Below are 26,558 nucleotides of genomic sequence, written 5' to 3'. Positions count from 1 at the left end.
CTTTTTCTTGGGGATGGTCTTGATTCCTGTCTCCTGTACAATGTCACGAACCTCCATCCATAGTTCATCAGGCACTCTATCAGATCTAGTCCCTTAAATCTAAAATATAAAAAATAATTTAACATGCTCCAAAGATCTAACTTTATGAGCAAAACTATAAAACTCTTAGGATAAAACACAGGTAAAAAAACATTCATGACCAGAGTGGCTTCCTAATTTTTTTAACCTTTACATCTCTTGGTGTAATTGTGGGGACCTGTCCTGCGTTTAATTGCATTTAAGCATCTAGAATGTGTGTGTGTTGGAGGCGGGGGGGGGGGGAGGGGGGGGGTCGGTGGGGGGGAGTGGGGCGGGGCCTGTTACTCACAGAGATGGGCCGAGCATCACCTGTATCAGAATTATCTGGGATGACTGCTGAACATGTAATGTGTCTCAGATTTTCCTCAAGCCAACGAGTAGGGAAGCATGTGAATCTGTATTTTAATCAGTTCTGCACTTATGTTGTTTAAAAATATGAACCAGGTTATACTTTGTATTAAGACCTTCAGGATCTTTCGAAGACCCGCTTTCCGGGCCTTTAGTGTCAAGTTCTCAATCTCAGTGTCACACCAGGGAAGGTGCTCTGCAATAATCTCCAAGAACGTCTGAGCATAGTTTGGCGGTTCAGGACCCTGCGGCGCAGGCGCGGAGCCACGGCCGTTGGTATGCTTCCTATTCTTCTTAGCGTCTCTGTCCTCTAACAGATCATCTGCTCCAGGAGAACTAGGGCTGGGCGGTTAATCAGGCAATGACTGGCTCTCCGTACTGAGCAGCACACGAGTCTGAGTGGAAGAGTGTCAGTGACCTCAGGAAACTTGGTGAAACCCAGAGTTCGACTCAAGGGTTTCTCATTAATCCTTCCGGCTTCCTCTAGCTCCGCGCACTCAGGTTCCGTCCAAGCCAGGGTCCGGGCCAGGGTGTGTCCCGGCGCTCGGCCAGAGACGGCCGGTGAGTGGGGCACGCAGGGTCCTGGGTCCTGGACGGGTGGGCCTGGAGATTCTGAAGTGGTCGTGCCGAAACAGGTCTCGCGGGGAATACCAGCGAGTGGCCTGGGGGTGGCCTGTCCGCAGATCCGGCCGAGAGGTGCCTCCGCTGTTGGAACTCGGCACGGTATCTCGCCTCCCGGGTGGGCACAGCCTAGTCCTTCGGCTGCAGTGACAGTGGGTGATGCTCTCCGGGTGAGCCTCTGGGAGATGGAAATGATCAGAGTTGCGTTCTGCTCCGTTCTAGCTGGGCGAGCAAGGGCTTCTGTGTTGGGGGTGTTTCCCAGATGTTTAGCGGGTGCTAGGCACTAAGAGTTTTTAGCAGAATTAACTCATTTAATCCTCGCTTTAACCCCATGAGATGTACTATATTATCCTCATTTACAGATAAGAAAATCGAGGCACATAGAGACTAAGTACCTTACTTGAAATTACCGAACTTGAGAGCAGTAGTATTTTTCAGTGATTCTGATGATGAGGGTTGATGCTTGAACACAGCAGGTGTTATTTGTTAGAGGTACTGACAAATTCTGTATATCAAATTCTGTGAATCTGTTGTGACTTTGAGCCAATCTTTATGGAGACTGTTGTCTGAAGAGCATCTTGTGATAGGCCTGGAGACTTGACCATCTCTGTTCTACTAGAGTTGAATGGAGGCTGCTGAGGCTAACTCTGGTGCATTGGCAAAGGCTCCGGGAAATAGTCAGTCTGGTACCAGAAAGCAAAGCACCAGGAGAAGAGCTATTCAATTTTTTTTTTTTTTAATGTAGAAATTTTCTTCAGTGCGGTTTCTATGTGTCTGTCGTAGGTGTCACATACACAAACAATATATAATAACAGTTACACATGTCAGGAGCTTATTTGCAATGCCAAAACAACTATTGGGGGAGGGGCAGGGAGGCTCTTGTACTGCACACCATATACACATTAGTTAAATTAGAGATAATCTTATATCAAACTGGCATATTTTACCAGTATTAATAAGCATGAGAGTAAACCCTCAAAATTGGCTCTCTCCTTTGAACTCTGTTCTAGTTCTTTCTCTGTTCAGGACATTCTGCCTATTTTTAGATATTCTATGTTTTAAGAGTTCCAGTGAGTCAGTTTATAACTGTCTTCAAATTTCAGATCTTCCTGGTTTCCCTTTGTCTCCAAAACCCTGAACATTTTATCAAAAATAATCCTTCTCCAAGGTGGACTGTAACATGTAAAAATATAATAATATCCCACTATATACAAAATTCCCATTGTACCTATGTCACCTATATGGAGTGTGAATGTTCTCAGATCTTCAAGGACTTCTGTTGGGGATGAGGACTTTGCTTTAGAGGATTTAGAGGCTTTGCATTTTACCACCTGAGAGATTCACTATTTATCAATTGTGTAACTGTTAATACTTTAGTTCCATTGCACTGGAGAAGTAATTCTCTACCTATATGACCTACCGTCCCTTGTACTATCTCGAAATAAAATTCATAGGTAATATTAACTACCTACAGATATAATATCACTATATTACCTTAATTGTAATAAAAGGAGAAAAAAGGAAAGTAATTTAGAATAATATGTATTTCAGCATGTAAATGATTGGATAAAACAGACTATTGTACTTATACATAGAATCACTGTGAATGCAACAGCTATGAATGCAGGCTGATATTTGAATATTGTAGTTAGGAATCTAATACCATAAGTGTTTTGATATTCCTCAAATGGTGAACAATTCCTAGTATCATTCAAAGAGAAAGAAGTATTTCCTTGATTTTGCACGACACAGCAAATTTCTACAAAATACTTTGTATTTACATGAAAAGTAGTGGTGCATTCCAGCCTCACGTAACCATTAACAAATTTTTTTTAAGTCTAGCAGGATAAAGAACATTCTTTGTTTTTGCAGAAATAGCCATCATCATTCAGTTCAGTTCACTTCAGTAGCTCAGTCGTGTCCGACTCTTTGCAACCCCATGAATTGCAGCACGCCAGGCCTCCCTGTCCATCACCAACTCCTGGAGTTCACTCAGACTCTCGTCCATCAAGTCAGTGATGCCATCCAGCCATCTCATCCTCTGTCGTCCCCTTCTCCTCCTGCCCCCAATCCCTCCCAGCATCATCAGAGTCTTTTCCAATGAGTCAACTCTTCGCCTGAGGTGGCCAAAGTACTGGAGTTTCAGCTTTAGCATCATTCCTTCCAAAGAAATCCCAGGGCTGATCTCCTTCAGAATGGACTGGTTGGATCTCCTTGCAGTCCAAGGGACTCTCAAGAGTCTTCTCCAACACCACACTTCAAAAGCATCAATTCTTCGGCCCTCAGCTTTCTTCACAGTCCAACTTTCACATCCATACATGACCACTGGAGAAATCATAGCCTTGACTAGACGGACCTTTGTTGGCAAAGTAATGTCTCTGCTTTTGAATATGCTATCTAGGTTGGTCATAACTTTCCTTCCAAGGAGTAAGTGTCTTTTAATTTCATGGCTGCAGTCACAATCTGCAGTGATTTTGGAGCCCCAAAAAATAGTTTCTCACTGTTTCCATTGTTTCCCCATCTATTTGCCATGAAGTGATGGGACCAGATGCCATGATCTTCGTTTTCTGAATGTTGAGCTTTAAGCCAACTTTTCCACTCTCCTCTTTCACTTTCATCAAGAGGCTTTTGAGTTCCTCTTCACTTTCTGCCATAAGGGTGGTGTCATCTGCATATCTGAGGTTATTGATATTTCTCCCGGCAATCTTGATTCTAGCTTGTGCTTCTTCCAGTCCAGAATTTCTCATGATGTACTCTGCATATAAGTTAAATAAGCAGGGTGACAATATACAGCCTTGACATACTCCTTTTCCTGTTTGGAACCAGTTTGTTGTTCCATGTCCAGTTCTAACTGTTGCTTCCTGACCTGCATACAGGTTTCTCAAGAGGCAGGTCAAGTAGTCTGGTATTCCCATCTCTTTCAGAATTTTCCACAGTTTATTGTGATCCACACAGTCAAAGGCTTTGGCATAGTCAATAAAGCAGAAATAGATGTTTTTCTGGAACTCTCTTCCTTTTTCCATGAACAGCAAATGTTGGCAATTTGATCTCTGGTTCCTCTGCCTTTTCTAAATCCAGCTTGAACATCAGGAAGTTCATGGTTCATGTATTGCTGAAGCCTGGCTTGGAGAATTTTGAGCATTACTTTACTAGTGTGTGAGATGAGTACAATTGTGAGGTAGTTTGAGCATTCTTTGGCGTTGCCTTTCTTTGGTATTAGAATGAAAACTGACCTTTTCCAGTCCTGTGGCTACTGCTGTTTTCCAAATTTGCTCGCATATTGAGTGCCGCACTTTCACAGCATCATCTTTCAGGATTTGGAATAGCTCAACTGGAATTCCATCCCTGCACTAGCTTTGTTAGTAGTGATGCTACCTAAGGCCCACTTGACTTCTCATTCCAGGATGTCAGGCTCTAGGTGAGTGATCACACCATTGTGATTACCTGGGTCATGAAGATCTTTTTTGTACAGTTCTTCTGTATATTCTTGCCACCTCTTAATATCTTCTGCTTCTGTTAGGTCCATACCATTTCTGTCCTTTATCGAGCCCATCTTTGCATGAAATGTTCCCTTGGTATCTCTAATTTTCTTGAAGAGATCTCTAGTCTTTCCCATTCTGTTGTTTTCCTCTATTTCTTTGCATTGGCCACTGAGGAAAGCTTTCTTATCTCTCCTTGCTATTCTTTGGAACTCTGCATTCAAATGGGTATATCTTTCCTTTTCTCCTTTGCTTCTCACTTCCCTCCTTTTCACAGCTATTTGTAAGGCCTCCCCAGACAGCTGTTTTGCTTTTTTGCATTTCTTTTTCTTGGGGATGGTCTTGATTCCTATCTCCTGTACAAAGTCACGAACCTCCATCCATAGTTCATCAGGCACTCTATCTATCAGATCTAGTCCCTTAAATCTATTTCTCACTTCCACTGTATAATCATAAGGGATTTGATTTAGGTTATACCTGAATGGTCTAGTGTTCTTCCCTACTTTCTTCAATTTCAGTCTGAATTTGCCAATAAGGAGTTCATGATCTGAGCCACAGTCAGCTCCCAGTCTTATTTTTGCTGACTGTATAGAGCTTCTCCATCTTTGGCTGCAAAGAATATAATCAATCTGCTTTCGGTGTTGACCATCTGGTGATGTCTATGTGTAGAGTCTTCTCTTGTGTTGTTGGAAGAAGTTGTTTGCTATGACCAGTGCATTTTCTTGGCAAAACTCTATTAGTCTTTGCCCTGCTTCATTCCATATTCCAAGGCCAAATTTTCCTGTTACCCCAGGTGTTTCTTGACTTCCTACTTTTGCATTCCTGTCCCCTATAATGAAAAGGACATCTTTTGGGGTGTTAGTCCTAAAAGATCTTGTAGGTCTTCATAGAACCATTCAACTTCAGCTTCTTCAGCATTACTGGTTGGGGCATAGACTTGGATTACTGTGATATTGAATGGTTTGCCTTGGAAATGAACAGAGATCATTCTGATTCTAATAACACCATGAAATCAATGTTTCAACCAAAACAAACAAAAACCCTCACAAATTCTCAAAACTGCCAACAGACTAATGGCAGAGTAGCTTAAGGATCTGGGCTGCAAGAATGTAGGCCAGCCAACCTAAGCAGTTAGGCAAATTGCTACTAAGAAATATTAGCACTATAAAGTATGCAACTGGATTTTATTCCAAGGTTCTAAATAAATTAGAAATTCTGACTTATCAATCAACTCAGTGGTAGGGTCTTGCATTCCCTGTTTCCAGCTGAAAGGAACGTTCTTGGCAAAGCTGGACACAGACAGCATCATCATCATTTGCTCTTGAGGTTCTCCATGGATGGCTTCTTGATGAACATCTTCCAAGGTTCACCTTGACATCTGGAAGGTTCCCAGTCTCTGAGAAAGGCAAGACTTATGAAACCAGATATGCTCCTAACCTAGTGGATCTCAAATAGTGCTGTGAGCAGAACCATTAGGGCAACTATTATACGGTTTATTGCCTACTGTCATACCCAAGGGCTCTGGATAAATTTACAAGAGAACGGGTTAAGGAAAAAGCTTCAATGGGGGGAACTCAAGAGTTCGGAGAAGGGCTTTCAGAAGAATAGGCACAGATTCCCATATCTTCCCCATTTTACTGCTAGAGCCAGGATGCTCTGTTAGATATTCAGTGTAGGTCAGTATTCTCAGTGAAGGCCTTGCTGTTCTTCCTTCTTATAAGGAAAATGTAAGAACAACCTTGGGAGTAGGAAGATAAACAGACTGTTTGGTACAGTCTGAATGTGGGGTACCAGCTTTTTAAAGGTGTCATCTGGGAATGCAGTTACCTAATACTTGGAAATTGGACCTTCCAGCAGGAGAAAGAAACCACCTGTCTTATGGGAGACTGAGTTTGTTTTAGATCCTCTAGGTCTGAGAAGAATGTTTGTAGGAAGGCTGGTCCCAGTGAGCACATTTTTCAGGTAACCTAGAGTGTTTCTTCTAAGGTTCATGTTGGACAATACAACTTGTCAAGTTATGTGAACTTACTACATACTCTCTAGGTCTGATGTAATGCCCAGTATCTAGAGTAACAAGTTCCATAAGTGATTCTGATGGGTATGTGTATAGCCTTTCTTTTGGAACCAATTTTAACCCAGAATTTTCAGATACACATTTTCTCCAGTGCTTCTTGCCACAGCCTTGTGAAATTTCACACTATCTTTTCTATAGATCAAAGCATTAATGTTGAGCTCTCAATAGCCCTGTGTTTCCAGCACCAATAGCCTTGTGTTAAATCACTTCTCATCAGCAGAATCCCAGCATGTGAACTGGACATGATCACCCAGTTGGAGGAAGAACAACTATACATACTGGATCTTCAGGGAACTGAAGAGGGGACTGACCAAAAATATCTGTTTAGGTGAGTAGTATTATGAAAAGACCACCAATTTGAAATTTAGGAGACATGAGCTCTTATAATTTGCTGGGTGACTTAAGGTACTCAGTGTTTCCTGTCCAATGAGCAAGTTGGCCTCAATGAACTCTAAGATCTGTTAAGATGAGATCCCTGGGAAGTGTTGTTAAACCTCTGAAATTTGGGGTCGTAGACTTGTTTAGAAGAGTACCTAAACTAGTTGGAAGAAGGGTTGGTGGGTTCAGTGGGGATAGTGGTATAATCATTAGCATTTCTGAAATTCTGTTCTCTCTCATTGCCAATAAAATGGTTGCATCCAACCTTGACAGAGTCTTCTCACTTTTTGCTTTTAGGAGGGTGGTTATCTTTCTACATTTGAGAGTCTTTACTCTTCTCATCCCTTTCCTTTCTCTCATTTACCATAAGTAACTGGCTAAATAGCTAATAGTTCATTTTACTTTCTAATCCCTTATTCTCTACTCATCAATTGTATGTCTGCTCATTTTCATTTTGGGGGGCTGAACATATTACCCAGTCCACTACTTGTATTTCTTGATGTCTCTTTGCATCCACTGTGAGAACTCTGTTATCTCTTCTGGCTTCATTCACTTTTCTTTCATTGTCCACTTAAATTTTCTCCCCATATAAAGTTGCTAGTGTGCATGAATTAGTTGTCTTTTATTTCTGGTGGTTTATTTTCCTTGTTCTCCACACTAGAGACAGGTGACATTTGCACTTTAAATGTCTTTCAGATAGGGAAGATTTGAACTGAACTGAAGCATCACCACCAATCAGGCTGTTTTGGAAGAACTAGAGTTTTCAGGGTCAGCAATGGAAAGTCTTCAAGGGAATACTGCCCAGCATCCTATGGATGAAAAAGCCTGTAAAAGTGAGGGCCAATTATCAAGGCAGACAAAATGTCCTGTACAGAAGAAATCTTCTTTTGAGAAAACAGCAATCAGAAAAGTGTCAGTGTCTCTCAAGGAGATTTTTGCTAAGGAGAAAGGCCCTGAATACAGTAAATTTAATCTAAGCTCAAATTTTAATACACGGCAGAGAATTCCAAAGGGAGCTAGGTCCCCCAAATCTAGGAAAAACTCCAAAGATAATTCAGACTTAATTAAACACCAAAAACTCTTTCTGCAAAGGAAGCCTTGTAAATGCAATGAATGTGGTAAAGCCTTTAATTATGAATCAGACCTCATTGTCCACAGGAGAATTCATGGTGGAGAAAAGCCTTTTGAATGCAATGAATGTGGGAAAACTTTTAGCCGAAGCACACACCTTATTGAACATCAAAGAACTCACACTGGAGAGAAACCTTATGAATGCCCTGAATGTGGAAAAGCTTTTAGCCGGAGTACACACCTTAGTCTACATCAGAGGATCCATACTGGAGAAAAACCATATGAATGTAGTGAATGTGGAAAAGCCTTTAGCCGAAGCACTAACCTTAGTCAACATCAGCGAACTCATACTCAAGAAAAACCTTACAAGTGTAATGAATGCGGGAAAGCCTTCAGTGACCGTTCAACTATAATTCAGCATCAACGAATACACACTGGAGAGAATCCCTATGAATGCAGTGAATGTGGAAAAGCTTACAGTTGGATCTCATCTCTTATTGAACATCAGAGAACACACTCTGGAGAGAACCCCTATGAATGCAATGACTGTGGAAAAGTATTCAGTCGAAGCTCATCCCTTGCTGAACATCAGAGAATCCACACTGGAGAAAAGCCCCATGAGTGTAGAGTGTGTGGCAAGGGCTTTAGTCGGAGCTCCTCCCTTATTATTCACCAGAGAACTCATACCAGAGAGAAGCCTTTCAAGTGTAATAGCTGTGAGAAAGCCTTCAGTCAGAGTTCAACTCTTATTAGACATCAGCAACTTCACACTAAAGAGTAATATCTGAGCTTTCACTAATCTTGGCATAAGAGCACATAGCATAACCTCCTATAGCTGAAGAGAAATATATACTTGTTTGAATTTTCCTTTTCCACTAGCTATAAGCCAGTTTCAAGCTAGCCTTCCTTCCTTTATGGAAACTAAGTGATCAGATTCATTTCAACAAGGCGGGGATGAACTTTAAAAACCTTAGATATTCAGTCTAATATTTTGGAGGGCTCCAGTCTTAGAATATACCTTACTACCTTACACCTTTCAGTCCTTCACCTTATCTCTTCCATGGAGCTTTGGTCCCTGAACAACCAGTGAACCCTTTTCTTTCCCAACCACATCAGCCCCTTTACTTAAAAGAGGAAATCCTGTGTGTGGATGTTTTCAAGCTTGCTGACTCTAGTAGCAGAAGAGAAGCTGGCTTCAGAACAAAAATCTACCCATTAGTTTGGGGATGACAATAATAAGCCAAATTCAGTCTCTGGACTTAAAGGACAGTTTTTCTATTCCTTCCTTACCTTTTTGGCTACACCATATTTTCCTCAAAGTATAACCCATAGTTCTACTAATGTGCCTAATTAATCCTAGTATTATTTTATCTTATCCTGACCAAAAATGTCCTAAAAATCTTATATTTAGTTCCTACATTATCTTTAAAAAAAAAAAAAAAAGCTGCCCTATATTAAAAACATTTTTTGTTTACACACTTCATAAATGTATACCCTCTGGTTCTGACTCTTACCAATCTTGTAAAGCTGATCTATCGAGGACAAATGCAGCGCCTACCTCTCAGTCCTTTTCCTACTTCACATTTGCAGAATTGGCACTTTGGGCTACTCTTATGCCTTAAAATTTGAGCCTCTGGGATCCATGATTCTGTGCTGATCCACAAATTTTTCTGCCTCCCAGCACTTCTCTGATTAACAGTGATTAGCTCTGTGACTTTGGGGCAAGAGTTGAGCCAGAATAATTTCATTTTATTGGCTTATAGTACTTATGGTTATTCAATTAGATTGTAAGCTTCTTAAAGACAAAAATCTTGTTTTAGATCCCTACAAAACATCCCACAGTGCTGAGTGGTCACTAAATGCCCCATAATTATTGCTTACCGATTCCTCTCTATCATGGGTAATCAGCCTGCTAGGGTTTATTTGAAATGGCCTAATAGTTGACTTTTTTCTCTGTGTTCCTACTGCTGCTGCCAACTCCTTGGTAGTTTGGACCTAGGTTACCAGAGTGAACACACTGTTGCTGCTCTTATCTCTGTGTCTTTATCTAGCTGTTTTACTAAACTATCACTTAGCTCAGAAAGAATCTAGTTTCCCGTTATCCCCAGGAAAAAGTTCAAACTGCTTTAACTTGAAGACCTTCCACAGTTGGATCTATTTATTTATTTTCATTACTCCCCAGTACAGCTGGGTGGCCCTACCCTTTGTCTCTGCCACAGCCTTTCTCTTCACACTTGTCTTCCTTTCAGATTATTCTATGGCATTCTTTTACATGTCCTGCTTTCTTCCTTGTATTAACATCTCCAGAAATCTTTTATAAAAGCCCTGCTCACATTCTGCCTTCACTGCGATATTTTCAATTGCCCACCTTCTTAGAAGTCTTTTACAGTGATGGTTTGCATCATTCTGCTGTATTACATACTTTCTTATTCTGTTCTCTGGTTCTGTCAAGTGCTTTTAATCCATGAAATTTTTTGAAGTTAGAAATTGTCTTAAATCTCTTGAAGCCCCATCTACCCAAATGAATTCTAGTTTTAACTTAAATTGAGAGGGTTTAATTTAATGGTCCATTTGCTTTAATCTTTTGAATGGTGAGATAACCTCGTGAATCTTTGGGTCACTTTTGTTTAATCTTTAATTATGTACATTGAGCCTTGGGACTGGCTCTCCTTCAGAGCTCCTAGGATGTTGGCCTTTCAGCTTTCCACTTCATGACACTGTTTTAAGGAGTAGGTGGGTTTATTCAGATAAAGTGATGAAAACAGTGCCTGACATAATAAATGCTCAATAAATGCTAATAGTTATCATTCTATTTCTTAATATCTGCCTGTAGTCTTTCATTTCAATCCTGAAGGACCTGTAACTCCACAGAAATGGAAAACTAGGATCACAATAAAAAATAAGAAGATATTTCTTCTGACTGCCATCCTGGACAATAGTCACCTACTTTATTTTAACTCTACTGTGTATCAAAAAAGACTCAAGGCAGCTTACAAGATATGATACAACAGAAAACTGAAAACAATACAAATCAGCATTAGAGAAAGGAGAAGTTGCCTAGAAGATCAAGATCATGACAAATTGTGGTATGCAATATGGTTATTCAGGTAGAGATGCAAAGTGACCATTCAGGTGAAATGAGGTGCTCATTTGCTTACACTGTATTTGGATGGGGAGAAAATGTCCATTCTTCAAGGAAAGCCTGATAGATTTAAGATTTATTTCTCCATTGGCCTTCATGTAATTATACAGTGCACTTTTGATAACAAAAATTAAATTATGTGTTCTTCACAACACCTGGCAAACAGTGTATTTCCCAGTGAATAAATATTGAGTTCTTAGTGGAAGTCTCATAAAGGCAAATATGAAGATTCTTCTTGGGGTGGAGTTGGGTTAGAAGCAGCAGAGGACAGATTATACTGCATAATCAAGTAATTACTGGGTGCCAGAACAGCTCTTTTCACACATTTGAGTCATTTTACTTAACATATTATGGGGTGAAGAAACTGAAATTTACAAATGTTAAACAGCTTACCCAAAGATCAGGGTTTGACCCCACTACTGGACCTCTTGGGCATTCCAGGTGGCTCAAGGGTAAAGATTCCACCTGCAATGCAGGAGACACAGGTTCCATTCCTGGGCTGGGAAGACCAACCTGGAGAAGGAAATGCCGATCCACTCCAGTATTCTTGCTTGGGGAATCCCATGGACAGAAGGAACCTGGCAGGCTATGGTCCATGGGCTTGCAAAAACTCAGATACAACTTTAGCGACTAAACAAGTGGATTTAAAGGAACAATCCTATGAAATTGGTGACTAGATATGGGCAGGAAGAATATCAGATCAGTCGCTCAGTCATGTCCGACTCTATGCAACCCCATGAATTGCAGCATGCCAGGCCTCCCTGTCCATCACCAACTCCCAGAGTTCACTCAGATTCACGTCCATCGAGTCAGTGATGCCATCCAGACATCTCATCCTCTGTCGTCCCCTTCTCCTCTTGCCCCCAATCCCTCCCAGCATCAGAGTCTTTTCCAATGAGTCAACTCTTCCAATGAGGTGGCCAAAGTGCTGGAGTTTCAGCTTTAGCATCATTCCTTCCAAAGAAATCCCAGGGCTGATATCCTTCAGAATGGACTGGCTGGGTCTCCTTGCAGTCCAAGGGACTCTCAAGAGTCTTCTCCAACACCACAGTTCAAAAGCATCAATTCTTCGGCGCTCAGCCATCTTCACAGTCCAACTCTCACATCCATACATGACCACAGGAAAAACCATAGCCTTGACTAGACAGACCTTTGTTGGCAAAGTAATGTCTCTGCTTTTGAATATGCTATCTAGGTTGGTCATAACTTTCCTTCCAAGGAGTAAGCGTCTTTTAATTTCATGGCTGCAGTCACCATCTGTAGTGATTTTGGAGCCCAGAAAAATAAAGTCTGACACTATTTCCACTGTTTCCCCATCTATTTGCCATGAAGTGATGGGACCAGATGCCATGATCTTTGTTTTCTGAATGTGGAGCTTTAGGCCAACTTTTTCACTCTCCACTTTCACTTTCATCAAGAGGCTTTTGAGTTCCTCTTCACTTTCTGCCATAAGGGTGGTGTCATCTGCATATCTGAGGTTATTGATATTTCTCTCGGCAATCTTGATTCCAGCTTGTGTTTCTTCCAGTCCAGCGTTTCTCATGATGTACTCTGCATATAAGTTAAATAAGCAGGGTGACAATATACAGCCTTGACGAACTCCTTTTCCTATTTGGAACCAGTCTGTTGTTCCATGTCCAGTTCTAACCGTTGCTTCCTGACCTGCATACAGGTTTCTCAAAAGGCAGGTCAGGTGGTCTGGTATTCCCATCTCTTGAAGAATTTTCCACAGTTTATTGTGATCCACACAGTCAAAGGCTTTAGCATAGTCAATAAAGCAGAAGTATATGTTTTTCTGGAACTCTCTTGCTTTTTCTATGATCCAGCGGATGTTGGCAATTTGATCTCTGGTTCCTCTGCCTTTTCTAAAACCAGCTTGAACATCAGGAAGTTCTCGGTTCACATATTGCTGGAGCCTGGCTTGGAGAATTTTGAGCATTACTTTACTAGCGTGTGAGATGAGTACAATTGTGAGGTAGTTTGAGTATTCTTTGGCATTGCCTTTCTTTGGGATTGGAATGAAAACTGACCTCTTCCAGTCCTGTGGCCACTGCTGAGTTTTCCAAATTTGCTGGCATATTGAGTGCAGCACTTTCACAGCATCATCTTTCAGGATTTGGAATAGCTCAACTGGAATTCAATCACCTCCACTAGCTTTGTTCATAGTGATGCTTTCTAAGGCCCACTTGACTTCACATTCCAGGATGTCAGGCTCTAGGTGAGTGATCACACCATCATGATTATCTGGGTCATGAAGATCTTTTTTGTATAGTTCTTCTGTGTATTCTTGCCATCTCTTCTTAATATCTTCTGCTTCTGTTAGGTCCATACCATTTCTGTCCTTTATCGAGCCCATCTTTGCATGAAATGTTCCTTTGGTATCTCTGATTTTCTTGAAGAGATCTCTAGTCTTTCCCATTCTGTTGTTTTCCTCTATTTCTTTGTGTTGATCGCTGAAGAAGGCTTTCTTATCTCTTCTTGCTATTCTTTGGAGTTCTGCATTCAGATGTTTATATCTTTCCTTTTCTCCTTTGCTTTTCGCTTCTCGTCTTTTCACAGCTATTTGTAAGGGCTCCCCAGGCAGCCATTTTGCTTTTTTGCATTTCTTTTCCATGGGGATGGTCTTGATCCCTGTCTCCTGTACAATGTCACGAACCTCATTCCATAGTTCATCAGGCACTTTATCTATCAGATCTAGGCCCTTAAATATATTTCTCACTTCCACTGTATAATCATAAGGGATTTGATTTAGGTCATACCTGAATGGTCTAGTGTTTTTCCCTACTTTCTTCAGTTTAAGTCTGAATTTGGCAATAAGGAGTTCATGGTCTGAGCCACAGTCAGCTCCTGGTCTTGTTTTTGCTGACTGTATAGAGCTTCTCCATCTTTGGCTGCAAAGAATATAATCAATCTGCTTTTGGTGTTGACCATCTGGTGATGTCCATGTATAGAGTCTTCTCTTTTGTTGTTGGAAGAGGGTGTTTGCTATGACCAGTGCATTTTCTTGGCAAAACTCTATTAGTCTTTGCCCTGCTTCATTCCGTATTCCAAGGCCAAATTTTCCTGTTACCCCAGGTGTTTCTTGACTTCGTACTTTTGCATTCCTGTCCCCTATAATGAAAAGGACATCTTTTTTGGGTGTTAGTTCTAAAAGGTCTTGTAGGTCTTCATAGAACCATTCAACTTCAGCTTCTTCAGCGTTACTGGTTGGGGCATAGACTTGGATTACTGTGATATTGAATGGTTTGCCTTGGAAATGAACAGAGATCATTCTGTCATTTTTGAGATTGCATCCAAGTACTGCATTTCAGACTCTTTTGTTGACCATGATGGCCACTCCATTTCTTCTGAGGGATTCCTGCCCATAGTAGTAGATATAATGGTCATCTGAGTTAAATTCACCCATTCCAGTCCATTTCAGTTTGCTGATTCCTAGAATGTCGACATTTACTCTTGCCATCTCCTGTTTGACCACTTCCAGTTTGCCTTGACTCATGGACCTGACATTCCAGGTTCCTATGCAATATTGCTCTTTACAGCATCAGACCTTGTTTCTATCACCGTCACATCCACAGCTGGGTATTCTTTTTGCTTTGGCTCCATCCCTTCATTCTTTCTGGAATTATTTCTCCACTGATCTCCAGTAGCATATTGGGCACCTACTGACCTGGGGTGTTCCTCTTTCAGTATCCTATCGTTTTGCCTTTTCATACTGTTCATGGGGTTCTCAAGGCAAGAATACTGAAGTGGTTTGCCATTCCCTTCTCCAGTGGACCACATTCTGTCAGATCTCTCCACCATGACCCGCCCATCTTGGGTTGCCCCACGAGCATGGCTTAGTTTCATTGAGTTAGACAAGGCTGTGGTCCTAGTGTGATTAGATTGACTAGTTTTCTGTGAGTATGGTTTCAGTGTGTTTGCCCTCTGATGCCCTCTTGCAACACCTACCGTCTTCTTGGGTTTCTCTTACCTTGGGCGTGGGGTATCTGTTCACGGCTGCTCCAGCTAAACGTAGCCATTGCTCCTTACCTTGGACGAGGGGTATCTCTTCACCGCCGCCCTTCCTGACCTTCAACGTGGGATAGCTCCTCTAGGCCCTCCTGCGCCCGCGCAGCAGGAAGAAGAGGGACCAGTAATTCCTTAATTGCTGTTAACTTTCATGTAAACTATGTAGGGCATGAAGCAGAGGAACTAACTAAATTAGTTAGAGACTAACTCAGCAGTTAGCCATGCATGCAAAATATTAAAGAGTTGAAAACCTGATATGATTAATTTGCAACTCTAAAGTCAATGTGGAATCCAAAACTTTTGGAATTTCTGGTGGGGAAGTCGGGTCAAAGGAGTAATGTGGAGTGGGGAGTCTTATTCTAAGGAAAAACGGAGGGTCTTCCAGTACAGCCAGAATCACCGTGACTCGGCTCACACTGAAGCATGTCTTCAGAATAATCTCTGTCCTTGCACGGAGCCCCTATCCAGACTCTCAGCGTGGGCCATTTCTGGAAACGCCGTACGTGGATGGGGAGTAAGGCTCTCGCGGAGGCAAGCTGCCTTCCTTGACGTCATTCGACCAGAAGGAGGCGCTTGAGTGCGAAGACCACCGCGGGGATAAAGGCCTCTGAGCTCCGCGCTTTCGCTGTGTTCCTGGACTTTCATGGTGACCTTTGTGTGTCCAGATTTCCCCTAACAAAGCTGAGATGGCTACTCCTAGAAGCCACTGGATGGGGGCCAGCGACCGTCTTAACCGCCCCAAGCCATCTTCCAGCTTCCTGGGGGGCGCTCTGAAGCTAGATCGGCCAAAGAACTTGTCCTACACCTGAGAACTACAATTCCCAGAAAGCTCAGAGACTCGCAGTCGACAGAGCGCTAAGACTCTATTTCCCAGAAGTCTTAGGGCCAATTCCCACCCTCATTGAAAAACCCTCTTTCGTGTCTCTCCTGCTGAAGATTCTAAAGGCTGTTGTGGTAGGCGATGCAATGCAACGAGCTGTGACGATACCAATGAGCCTCGTTTTGGGAAAGTATCCTAGCCTGAATCTCTGTCACTTCTTTTTCCAGAAAATTGATAAAGCAGAGTGAAGTTTTCACCCTTTTCCGTTAGATTTTGTTCATTTAACTGGTGTGTTAGGCGTCTCCTGTGTTAAGTCTACTTTCCTGATACGTGAACTGAGATTGAAGATGAGTCACTTTCTTATCTATTCATTCAGCTTCATTAAACAGGCCACGTTCTCCCTGCCGCCCACCCCATCCCCCATCCTAACATGCACAAACACACTCTGAAAAGCATAAATAAAAACCAAAAAATAAACACTGATCGCATTACTTGGATCATCCCTGAACGTAGTAAATGTTCTTTCAGCCTTTTCTTCTTCTTCTGATATCTATATATCTACATATGCTAGATATGGAGATGGATTTTGTGTATACATAAAAAAAGCTTTAGTTGTATATAACAAAAGATTTACTATATACATTTATCTTGAACTTTCCCCATGTTAGTATTTTCCAATATAATTTTTAATGGTACCGTCAAAGAACTAATCCTGTCCCTGTATCAAGCATTTCTTTTCCAGCTTCCTAAATACCAGTGTTTTTATTTGGAAACCCTAGCAAATGGCTTCAATCTGCTGTCAAAACAACTTTATAAACTTATTGTTAATTTTATTACTTGTGATAATGACATGGTTATGTTTAAAAGGAAGAAAAAGACTGTATTGGTTAAAAGATACATGGGTTCAGTGGTGATGGTGTTTAGTCACTAAGTCGTGTCTGACTCTTTGCAACCACATGGACTGTAGCCCTCTGTCCATGCGATTTCCTATGCCAGAATACTGGAGTGGGTTGCTATTTCCTCCTCCAGGGGATCTTCCCCATCCAGGGATCGAACCTGTGTCTCCTGCATTGGCAGGCCAGATCTTTACCCCCAAACCACACATACAACAAGATACATACAAAAGATACATACAACAAGACAAATGATGTCTGGGTCTTACTTTAAAATATTCCAGGAAAAAATAAAAAATTTTAAATAAAAAGTCAGAGAGGGATTGCTAAACAAGATTGGCAAATATTGATTATTGTTTAGTCTGGGTGAAGAATACACCAGAGTTCACGTTTCTGTTTTGTGTTTATTTGAAATTTTCTGTAATAATTTTTAAAAATGTATACTAGCATTCTTTTTGGAACAATGTGTCCAGCTAATACCTTCCAATCTCATGTTCAAGTCATCCTTTGACCTCTGTTCAAATGAATTTTCAGCTCCACTGTTATATCTGTAATGCTGACTGATTCCTTTTCCTGGGACCCATCTTCTTACTAGATTTTTTTTCACTGTACCTCTGAAACTAAAGTAAATCTCAGCTCCTTAGAGAACACATGTTTTACCTTCATGCTCTCCCACATTTTAGTCTTCTCCTGATCTCTCCTATGTATATGACTGTGGCATCTATCTGGCTTTTATACTTCTGCTCTATTTCATGTCTCATTTCATGCTGCTGCTGCTAAGTTGCTTCAGTCGTGTCCGACTCTGTGTGACCCCATAGACAGCAGCCCACCAGGCTCCCCGGTCCCTGGGATTCTCCAGGCAAGAACATTGGAGTGGGTTGCCATTTCCTTCTTCAATGATGAAAGTGAAAAGTGAAAGTGAAGCTGCTCAGTTGTGTCCGAGCCTCAGCGACCCCATGGACTGCAGCCTTCCAGGCTCCTCCATCCATGGGATTTTCCAGGTAAGAGTACTGGAGTGGGGTGCCATTGCCTTCTCCCATTTAATGCTAAGTGGCACCAATGTGCCTGACAGAGTAGTTGCTCAGTAAATATTTGTTGAATCAATATCCACGTGGGTGAATCATCCAGCGAACATTCTGCCTTTTATCTGGAACCTTGGGGTCTTGGCAGGCAGGAATCCCCACGCGTGTGGGTAATGCAGCAGCTGCTGTGTGTGCTTCTCCTCTCCCACTAGTGGATCTTATCCTTCCCTTTTTAATTCTTGTTCCAAAAGTCCTCCTCCTCCTCTGCCTTTTAAAGGTGCCTGCCATCTGCTCCCCACCCACAAGCTTCTGTCCTTCACACGTTCCACACCCACTATCTATCCCAACATTGTCAGAGATACCATTTCTTTCTGCCTCCTTGAGGACTTGACTCTCACATTCCTTTCACTTTTCAGACTCTCCTTTTCTAGTGACTCATTACCAATGTAAACAAGTCTAACTGCTGTTGTTCAGTCGCCCAGTTGTGTCCAACGCTTTGCAACCCCATGGGCTGCAGCACACCAGGTCTCCCTGTCCTTCACCATCTCCCAGAATTTGCCCAAGTTCATGTTCATTGCATGAACATTGCAAACAGATGACTCATTGGAAAAATCCCTGATGCTGAGAAAGATTGAGGGCAGAAGGAGAAGAGGGTGTCAGACGATAAGATGGCTGGACAGCATTGATCCAAACAAGTCTAATAGTTCTCTCTTATTTAAAAACATAGTCAAAGCTATGGTTTTTCCAGTAGTCATGTATGGATGTGAGAATTGAACCATAAAGAAAGCTGAGCACTGAAGAATTGATGCTTTTAAACTGTGGTGTTGGAGAAGACTCTTGAGAATCCCTTGGCCTGCAAAAAGATCAAATCAGTCAGTCCTAAAGGAAATCAGTCCGAAATATTCATTGGAAGGGCTGAAGCTGAAGCTGAAGCTCCAATACTTTGGCCACCTGATGCGAAGAATTGACTCATTGGAAAAGACTGTGACGCTGGGAAAGATTGAAGGCAGGAGGAGAAGGGGATGACAGAGGATGAGATGGTTGGATGGCATTTCAACTCGATTGACATGAGTTTGAGCGGGCTCCATCAGTTGGTGATGGACAGGGAAGCCTGGCGTGCTGCAGTCCATGGCGTCTCAGAGAGTCAGATACGACTGGGTGAGTGACTGAACTGAACTGATTTAAAAAGATTCTACTTAAATTCACATGCTGCTTTACCCACCCAGTTAATTCTCCCCTTAGAGATTCCAGGAGTGTGGATCAGCCAACAACTCAATTTTGGCCCAGTGAAACATTTCAGACTTCTGGACTACAAGTCTTTGAAAATAGATTTGTTGTTTTAAGGCACCAGTTTGTTACAGCAGCCATGGAAAATGATTACATTTTTCTTTTGCTCTTGCTCTTTCAGGCTCCAGGTGGTAGTTGTCCTGCAATTGTTAGATGCTAGTGTTCCACTCTCCTTTGCTGGTTTCCTCTGTTTAAATTTTCTTCAGTTAAACTAAGTATGGCCATTAGTTTCTGCATGGGACACTGCCTAGAGGTGGAGTGAAAAGGGACCAAATAAGAAGTGGCACCTGAAAATACCTTCCTTCATCAATAGACGCACTCCTTGTTTCCTGGTCTTCTTGGGCAGTGCCATAACTGTGGCTCCAGATTTCTCTTGGCCCCAAAGTAATCTGCTCAGAACTACATTGCCCAGGGGCCTCAGTAAGGATAAATTCTCTTGGACCTGGATCTTGAGCCTTTATGCTTTCTCACTAGTCCAATATGGAGATGAATGCCCTCATCCCTATTCAAGGGTGAGTTCATCCATGGCCCAGGCACCCATCTGAGCCCATCTGAGACAAAGGTGTGTCCAAGACAGGGTCTAGAATACAGGCTCCATCACATTGTGAGGTCATTCATATCATCTCCCCCTCCCACAAAACCATCCCCAAGGACAAATCCAGAGAAAGAGAAACTGCTCTGACTTTGGTCTTGTCATAAATTTTCCCTAGGAACCACTCTCTACCATTAGCTGGACAGATATACCACCACTAAATTTTAATAATTGTGGTTTATAGAAGAAAAAGGTAATTAATTTTTTTTTTTGGTAATTAGTTTTTAAAAATGTCTTGCTATATCTCTTAAACCTTGAACTATAAACACTCTCCAGCACTGATAGGCCACACAGAGAGCAAAGTAATTACATGTGATTTAACATTATATCTTGTTTCAATGCAGCAAGTAGATGTGATTTTTCTTTCTTTTTTTTTTTTTTTTTGCCACACTGAGTGGAATGCAGACCAACCAGGGATAGAACCCACACCCCTGCATTGGAAGTGCCGTCTTTAAACACTGGACAGCCAGAGAAGTCCCACCTATACAATGATTTTAATTTTGCAGGGTGTTTTTGTAGTTGAACCAGAATTTCTTCAGGGAAATAATTTGATTCCTAACACCTTTATGTGTTGAAACCTGAGCTTTAGTTCATGCAAAGACTGTCTGGGGTGGAGGTGCTATGGTCACCCCCACATAGGCAGGTGGATCATCCCCACTGAAAATTTGGTTCAGATGTCAAGTCTGATGACTCCCCACATGCCCCAATAGCGTATGAAGCGCTTTATTGTCCATAAATAAAACCTTTCTGGGGAGAGCACAGCAGGCTCCCAAACTGGCCTGATAACAGCCCAAGAGAGAGCAGGGAGGGAGTTCCATATCAGGTTTATGGTGGATGGGGTTGGACTGGGATTGGGGTTCATGCATGTGAGCCAGGGATTGTGTGGTTTGAACACCCTCTACCCAAACACCAAGGGAGGAAGCACCCAGGCTTGCTTATTTAGCTTGCCCAGATAGGAAGCACAAGGGGAAAGGACAGGGCTTGAAATGTCAGCAGTCAGTCATTAAAATATAAACAGACTCAATTACAGGTGGTGTTTTGCATGAAGAGTCAAGAAACTTATGGAAAATAATTCATCCTAAGGGAAATGAAGGTGGATATGTTCCAGGTATCAAAAGCAGAGTGCCAACAGCTCAGGTCAAGGATGATTTTGAGTACCACATGCTGTCTCATGTTGTACAATCATCTTTCCTAGCTGCTTGAACTGTAGAGAGATCAAGTAAAAATTTTCAAAGTGCTCTTTCTTCAGCAATCTCTATTACTCCCGAAAGGCAAACAGGGAGGCATCTCGACTTTTTAACATAGCTCTTTAAGCCCCCCTGAGCTCGTATCACAGTATTCACAGGCCCTGTGTCCCTCCATTTTCTCTGTCCCTTCCTAGTTTCATTTCCTTCTCTCCAGCCTGGATGCTATAATTTACCTAGGGACTTGGGCCATGATTATGATCATGTTGAAGTATTGACCTCTCCCTGCCCCCATCCTTTTAATGTACTTCCCCTTCTTAACCTTCAACCAGTTAATCAATTATAAATACTTAGTGCCCAGTATTTGAGGTAGTAAGCCTATGGGGTGGTGCCTCCTTCCACTGTCTTTCTTCTTCCTCTTTACTGTAAAATTAGGAGGCCCAGGTTCTGTGGTTACTGTGTATTCTTGATTCAAAATGTTCCCAAATTATCAAATCCACTAGAAGATTTAGTTATGTTCTCTCCTGTTTTAACAGTCATACCATTTATACTGTTTCAAGGTCAACCTTTCCATTTGTATACTGAAGCTCATTGCATCTAGTCTCTAAAGGCTCAACCTAGGACACTGAGACATCCAAAGATACATATGAAAATTAGTATTAGATTTTTTGGGTAAATAATAGGGAATCTTTTGCTTCATAAAGAACTACTGGCTTTTTTAGTTATTTCTGAGATCCTTTTATTTTTGAGCAGCTTCAGTGGCTGTGAAGCCTCTAAGATAAGCTGAATCCCTCTTCTCCTTTTCTGGACTAATTATAACTTCAAGGAAGAAATTATGACTTCTAACTTCAAAATCTCCCCTTTAGATTTTAATTTTGCTCTACTCTTTTGCGTATGATGTTAAGGAAGTAATGTTAGTGTTATAGTTGGTGTTTATGGCATATAAATGACAAAATTAAGAAAAAAGTTTGAAACTTAAAATTACTCACTCTGCTCTTAAAATAGGAGTAAGGAGGGAAGGTTAAGTACATGGCTAAGGGACAGATCAGGTGACAAAGGACCAAACCTTAGTTTACCACAGTGTATAAGTAGATTGGTATCTCTGAGAAACAGCAGTAATTGCAAATTCACCCACTTTGAGAAAACTGGGATAGCTAGTAGAGAGTTGTGAGATCGTGTTAAGTTCTAGAACCACACTGCCTATCCCTTCTCTAGGCCTGTATTGTCTGGGAGTGGTTAGCACACATCCAGTCTGAGAATATAAAGGCATGAAAGATCAGATTTGTTTTTAATAAAAGAATTAAGTTAGGCAGTGATCACACATTCCCAATGCTCTGAGTTTGACCTGACCATTATCTATGAAGAGATCAAATTAATGGAACAAAGTAAGGTCTTCCAAGGTTAGTGAGAAATTCCCAAATAAATTCTGTTCCCTCATATGGGAATCAGTGTGGCAAAAGAACAGAGTCTTCTTGTTCATTTCAGACAAACTCTGGTATTTTCTATTTTGGGATCTCCTTTAAAACAGGAGGACCCTTCACCTGGATATAGAAACTTCATCTCCTCATGCTGTGGGAGTGGCTCAGGTTCCAACCAAAGTGTATCCTATAACCTGAGATCCATTCCTCTCTGCCAGCATCTACCTCTCTGCTGTGGGATTAAAAAAAACTCCTATATAAGGGAAGCCTTGAGAAATGAAGAAATACCAAGATGACATTTCTTCAAGGATGTTTCAAAACAACAACAGAAAAAAGTCCCGAGATTTAAATGGCTACTTTATTTCCTGAATTCTGTTCTTCACTGCCTGGTATCTTCATTTAAGGAGGTGACAAAAATCTGATGCAGGTCACTGGCATTATATAAGCAAAAATAACTGGATTTTTTTCACTTGAAGTGAGCTATAGCACTCACTCCCCCAAACTTCCTTTGTGGGAAGAGTCTGGAACCCCTTTATATAAACAATGATCAATTTCAGTGCTACATTTTGTTCTTAGAGCTCCCCATTCTCAAGGACAGGCTAGGAAATTGTCAATTGCTCCTAAAAGAGGTGACTACTTAATCAGACTGTATCTGGAGAAAATATGAGGGCCAATCTCTTTATGGCTAAATTCACATTTATTTCAGGCTCAAATGTTATTTTGACCAGGGTTGTCACAAATGGCCATGCAGCCTATGGGCCACCCATCTTCAGGGGTGTCACTCACTGTCATCTGCTTATGATATCAGGTGGCCAAGGAAAAGCAAATAAAATGACTATTATTTTATACAGCCATTTAATTTCTGCACTTTGGTAAGGAAACAAATTGACCTTACCTCTCAGAGTTTGAGAAATCAATTTACAAAACAAACTAACAGTCAAAATTACATTATGTGTATGCAATAGCTACCTGTGAGCTTCTAGGAGTAGCTACAAGAAGGTACTAAGGGAGTGAGTACTGAATCCAGTTTTTCTTTCCAGGGTACATATAGGAGTTTAAAAAAGATACTCAAGCCTGGACCCTACTCCCTGAGCCAATTAGTCACTGGGGGTGGAGTCTTGGCCAACAGAATTTTATAAAGTTACTGAAGTGATTTCACTATGTAACTAGGGTTAAATAGCACAGGTGTAAGCTGTAGTAGTGGGTCTATGTAGTTGTGATAAACTTCTAGAATGTTAAAACATACTAGAAGAGAAAATAATAGGAAGGTTTAATACTTGTACTGACTTAAGTGAGCCATTATATGCTCCTGAATTGTTAATTTGAGGGTATTTTACAATTCTTTTTATTAGGAATCAGTTACTTAAAGAACTTGAATGTGTTAGAACAGGAGCATAACCGACCTCCAGTCTACTTGCTGAAACATAAATGCTTTCTATTAGCAAAACATGCATAAATACATATACTCTAGAAGCAACAAAGCAAAATGCTGATGTATAATAATCCTATTCAAGAATATATTGTAAACATACAAAACTGAATAAATGACCTTTGAAATGACCTACTCCAAATCCCTCAGTTCACAGAGGAAACTGAAGCTTAAAATGGCTGAATTTGCCAATGTCACAAAATTGCTTAACAACATAATCGGATTATTTCAGCCCAATGCACTTTCTATTCCACAGCACAACAGTGAAAAGTAGAAGTATTTTCAGCAGTTTCTCAATCCAGCCTGATTCTTCTGTGTTGAACAAAAGGACAAACCAGAGTAAATGTATCCCCGAATAAATGCATCCCCTATGTTTAGGATGATCCTAGAAGAGTCATATGCCAGGGTGCAGTCTCTGATGTTTGTTGAGAGCAGAACGGTATCTGAAGGCTTTTCCACAATCATTACATCCAAAAGGCTTCTCTGCTGAATGAATCCTCTGATGCTGAATGAGGTAAGTGCTCTGGCTGAAAGTCTTCCTGCATTCATTACAGTTGTAAGGTTTCTCTCCAGTATGAGTATTCTGATGTTCAGTCAGATGAGTGCTCCGGCTAAAGGTTTTGTCACATTCATTGCACTTATAGGGCTTCTCTCCAGTGTGAATTCGTTGATGCTGTGCCAGATGGGAGCTCTGGCTAAAGGCCTTTTCACACTTATTACAATGGTAGGGTTTTTCTTCTGTGTGTGTTTTTTGATGTTGAGCAAGAGATGAACAATGTCGAAAGGCTTTGCCACACTCGGCACACTCATAAGGCTTTGCTCCCGTGTGAATTCTCTTATGCTGTGTAAGGTGTATGTTCTGGTTGAAGGCTCGCCCACATTCATTACACTTGTAAGGTCTTTCTCCAGTATGTATTTTCCTATGCTGAATAAGGGATGAGCCGTAACTGAAGGTTTTCCCACATTCATGACACTGATAGGGTTTCTCACCAGTATGAATCCTTTCATGTTTAGCAAGAGATGAACTTCGAATAAAGGCCTTCCCACATTCCTTACATTCATAAGCTTTCTCTTGGGTATGAGTTTTCTGATGTTGATTAAGGTTTGAGAGATAACTGAAAGCCTTTCCACATTCACTGCATTCAAAAGGCTTTTCTCTGGTGTGAATTCTCCGATGTTGAGTAAGGGATGAGCAGTAACTGAAGGCCTTTCCACATTCATTGCATTTGTAAGGTTTTTCTCCAGTATGAATTTTGAGATGTTGAGCAAGGGATGACCAATAACTAAAGGATTTCCCACACTCAGCACAATCATAAGGTTTCTCCCCAGTATGTGTTTTCTGATGCTGAGTGAGGTTTGAGTGCTGACTGAAGGCTTTACCACATTCATTGCACTCATATGGTTTTTCCCCAGTATGAATCATATGATGACGAATAAACGTTGAGGGTCCATTGAAAGCCTTTCCACATTCATTACATTTATAGGTTTTCTCTCCAGTATGGATTTTTTGATGTTGAGTAAGGTGTGTGCTCCTGGTAAATGTTTTATCACATTCGTCGCATTTAAAAGGTTTTTCTCCTGTATGGATTTTCTGATGTTCCATGAAGTGGCCTCTCTGGCTAAAGGCTTTTCCACACTCATTACAAGTATATGGTTTCTCACCAGTGTGTATTCTCTGATGCTGAACAAGGTGGGTTCTCTGACTAAAAGCTTTCCCACATTCATCACACTTATAGGGTTTTTCTCCAGTGTGAATTCTTTGATGTTGAGTAAGAGATGGACCCTCAATGAAGCCTTTCCCGCACTGATCACATTTATATGGTTTATCTCCAGTATGAATTCTTTGATGGTTTATAAGGTTTTCACTCCGGCTGAAGGCTTTTTCACATTCATTACATTTGTAGGGTTTTTCTCCAGTATGCGTTCTCTGATGGCGAATAAGAGCTGAACAATAAGTAAAAGCTTTTCCACATTCATTGCACTTACAAGACTTCTCTTTTTTAACTGGGTTTAAATTCTGTTTGACATTTGTTTTAGTAGAGGTCTGTTTTGGAGATATTTGTTTGTGTGTTAAAAGGTCTAAACTCACACTGATGCTTTTTTCAAAGTCATTATTTACATGTGCTTGCTCCAAAGTTGGTATGGTCTTTTCAGTTATTTTTATTTCCCTTGGCAGTGTCTGTTTGTTTGCCTGCTGCCTCTCTGGACTGCCTTTGGATTCACAAGTTTCTAAGAAGTTGGTGCTCCAAGGATCATCCCTTTTGTGCTTTTCTGCTACTGCCCCTGGAGACGGCTCTTCTCCAGAAATGTCCAGCTCTGAGGCTGTTATGCTATTTTCTGGTCTTGTCACCCAGTCTGAAAGAAAAAGAAAATGTCAGCATACTCTGAATCGAGGGAAAAAAAACAAATACAACAACAAAAGTGTTACTGTGGGGATGACCTAATGAAACTAAAAATAAAGCCCTCAGGGAATTCTGAGAACTTTCAAATACAGCCCTATTTTTTGGGGAGACATTTAGAAAGAGGTAAGGAGAATGATAAATAAAATATGAGAGCAGCAAGAGACTGCCTAATTTAATTTCACAGATAATCTCTACCAGGAAGGGAACTTCATTTAAGGTGACAGTAAATTTAGAAAGTGACCACAGACATAGCTAAGTAGACAAGATGGACTGGATCTAAAAAGGGCAGTCTGAACAGGGATTCCTTGCCAG

The 26,558-nt window shown here is 41.3% G+C and overlaps 2 protein-coding genes across 9 annotated transcripts in view; one reads left to right on the top strand and one right to left on the bottom strand.

The window, feature by feature from the left end:
- Nucleotides 1-722: 722 nt before the first annotated feature.
- On the top strand, nucleotides 723-26,107 carry ZNF391 (zinc finger protein 391). 5 transcript variants are annotated; one of them, XR_003508109.1, is made up of 4 exons: nucleotides 734-987; nucleotides 6,818-6,928; nucleotides 7,675-7,811; nucleotides 26,021-26,107. XR_003508109.1 is itself a non-coding variant. In XM_027524704.1 (3 exons), the coding sequence occupies exon 3, from the start codon at nucleotides 7,754-7,756 to the stop codon at nucleotides 8,828-8,830; it is 1,077 nt and encodes a 358-aa protein (XP_027380505.1). In that variant the 5' UTR covers nucleotides 723-987; nucleotides 6,821-6,928; nucleotides 7,675-7,753; the 3' UTR covers nucleotides 8,831-11,345. The 5 variants fall into 5 exon arrangements, 3 of the variants coding, with proteins under 3 accessions (XP_027380505.1, XP_027380504.1, XP_027380506.1); XM_027524704.1 differs by lacking the exon at nucleotides 26,021-26,107 and having other exon boundaries at nucleotides 723-987; nucleotides 6,821-6,928; nucleotides 7,675-11,345; XR_003508110.1 differs by lacking the exon at nucleotides 7,675-7,811 and having other exon boundaries at nucleotides 26,021-26,105.
- The window catches only part of ZNF184 (zinc finger protein 184), a 21,683-nt gene continuing 17,391 nt past the window's right edge, over nucleotides 22,267-26,558 (bottom strand). For all 4 annotated transcript variants that reach the window (XM_027524662.1, XM_027524660.1, XM_027524661.1 and 1 more), the window contains exon 6: nucleotides 22,267-26,199. In XM_027524662.1, coding sequence (XP_027380463.1) covers nucleotides 24,239-26,199 — 1,961 coding nt within the window. In that variant the 3' untranslated portion in view covers nucleotides 22,267-24,238. The remainder of the gene's footprint in view (nucleotides 26,200-26,558) is intronic.

Source organism: Bos indicus x Bos taurus, chromosome 23 (genome assembly GCF_003369695.1).
Source record: "Bos indicus x Bos taurus breed Angus x Brahman F1 hybrid chromosome 23, Bos_hybrid_MaternalHap_v2.0, whole genome shotgun sequence".
In the NCBI taxonomy this organism is placed as follows: Eukaryota; Metazoa; Chordata; class Mammalia; order Artiodactyla; family Bovidae; genus Bos; species Bos indicus x Bos taurus.
This window is presented reverse-complemented; position numbering and strand designations above follow the sequence as displayed.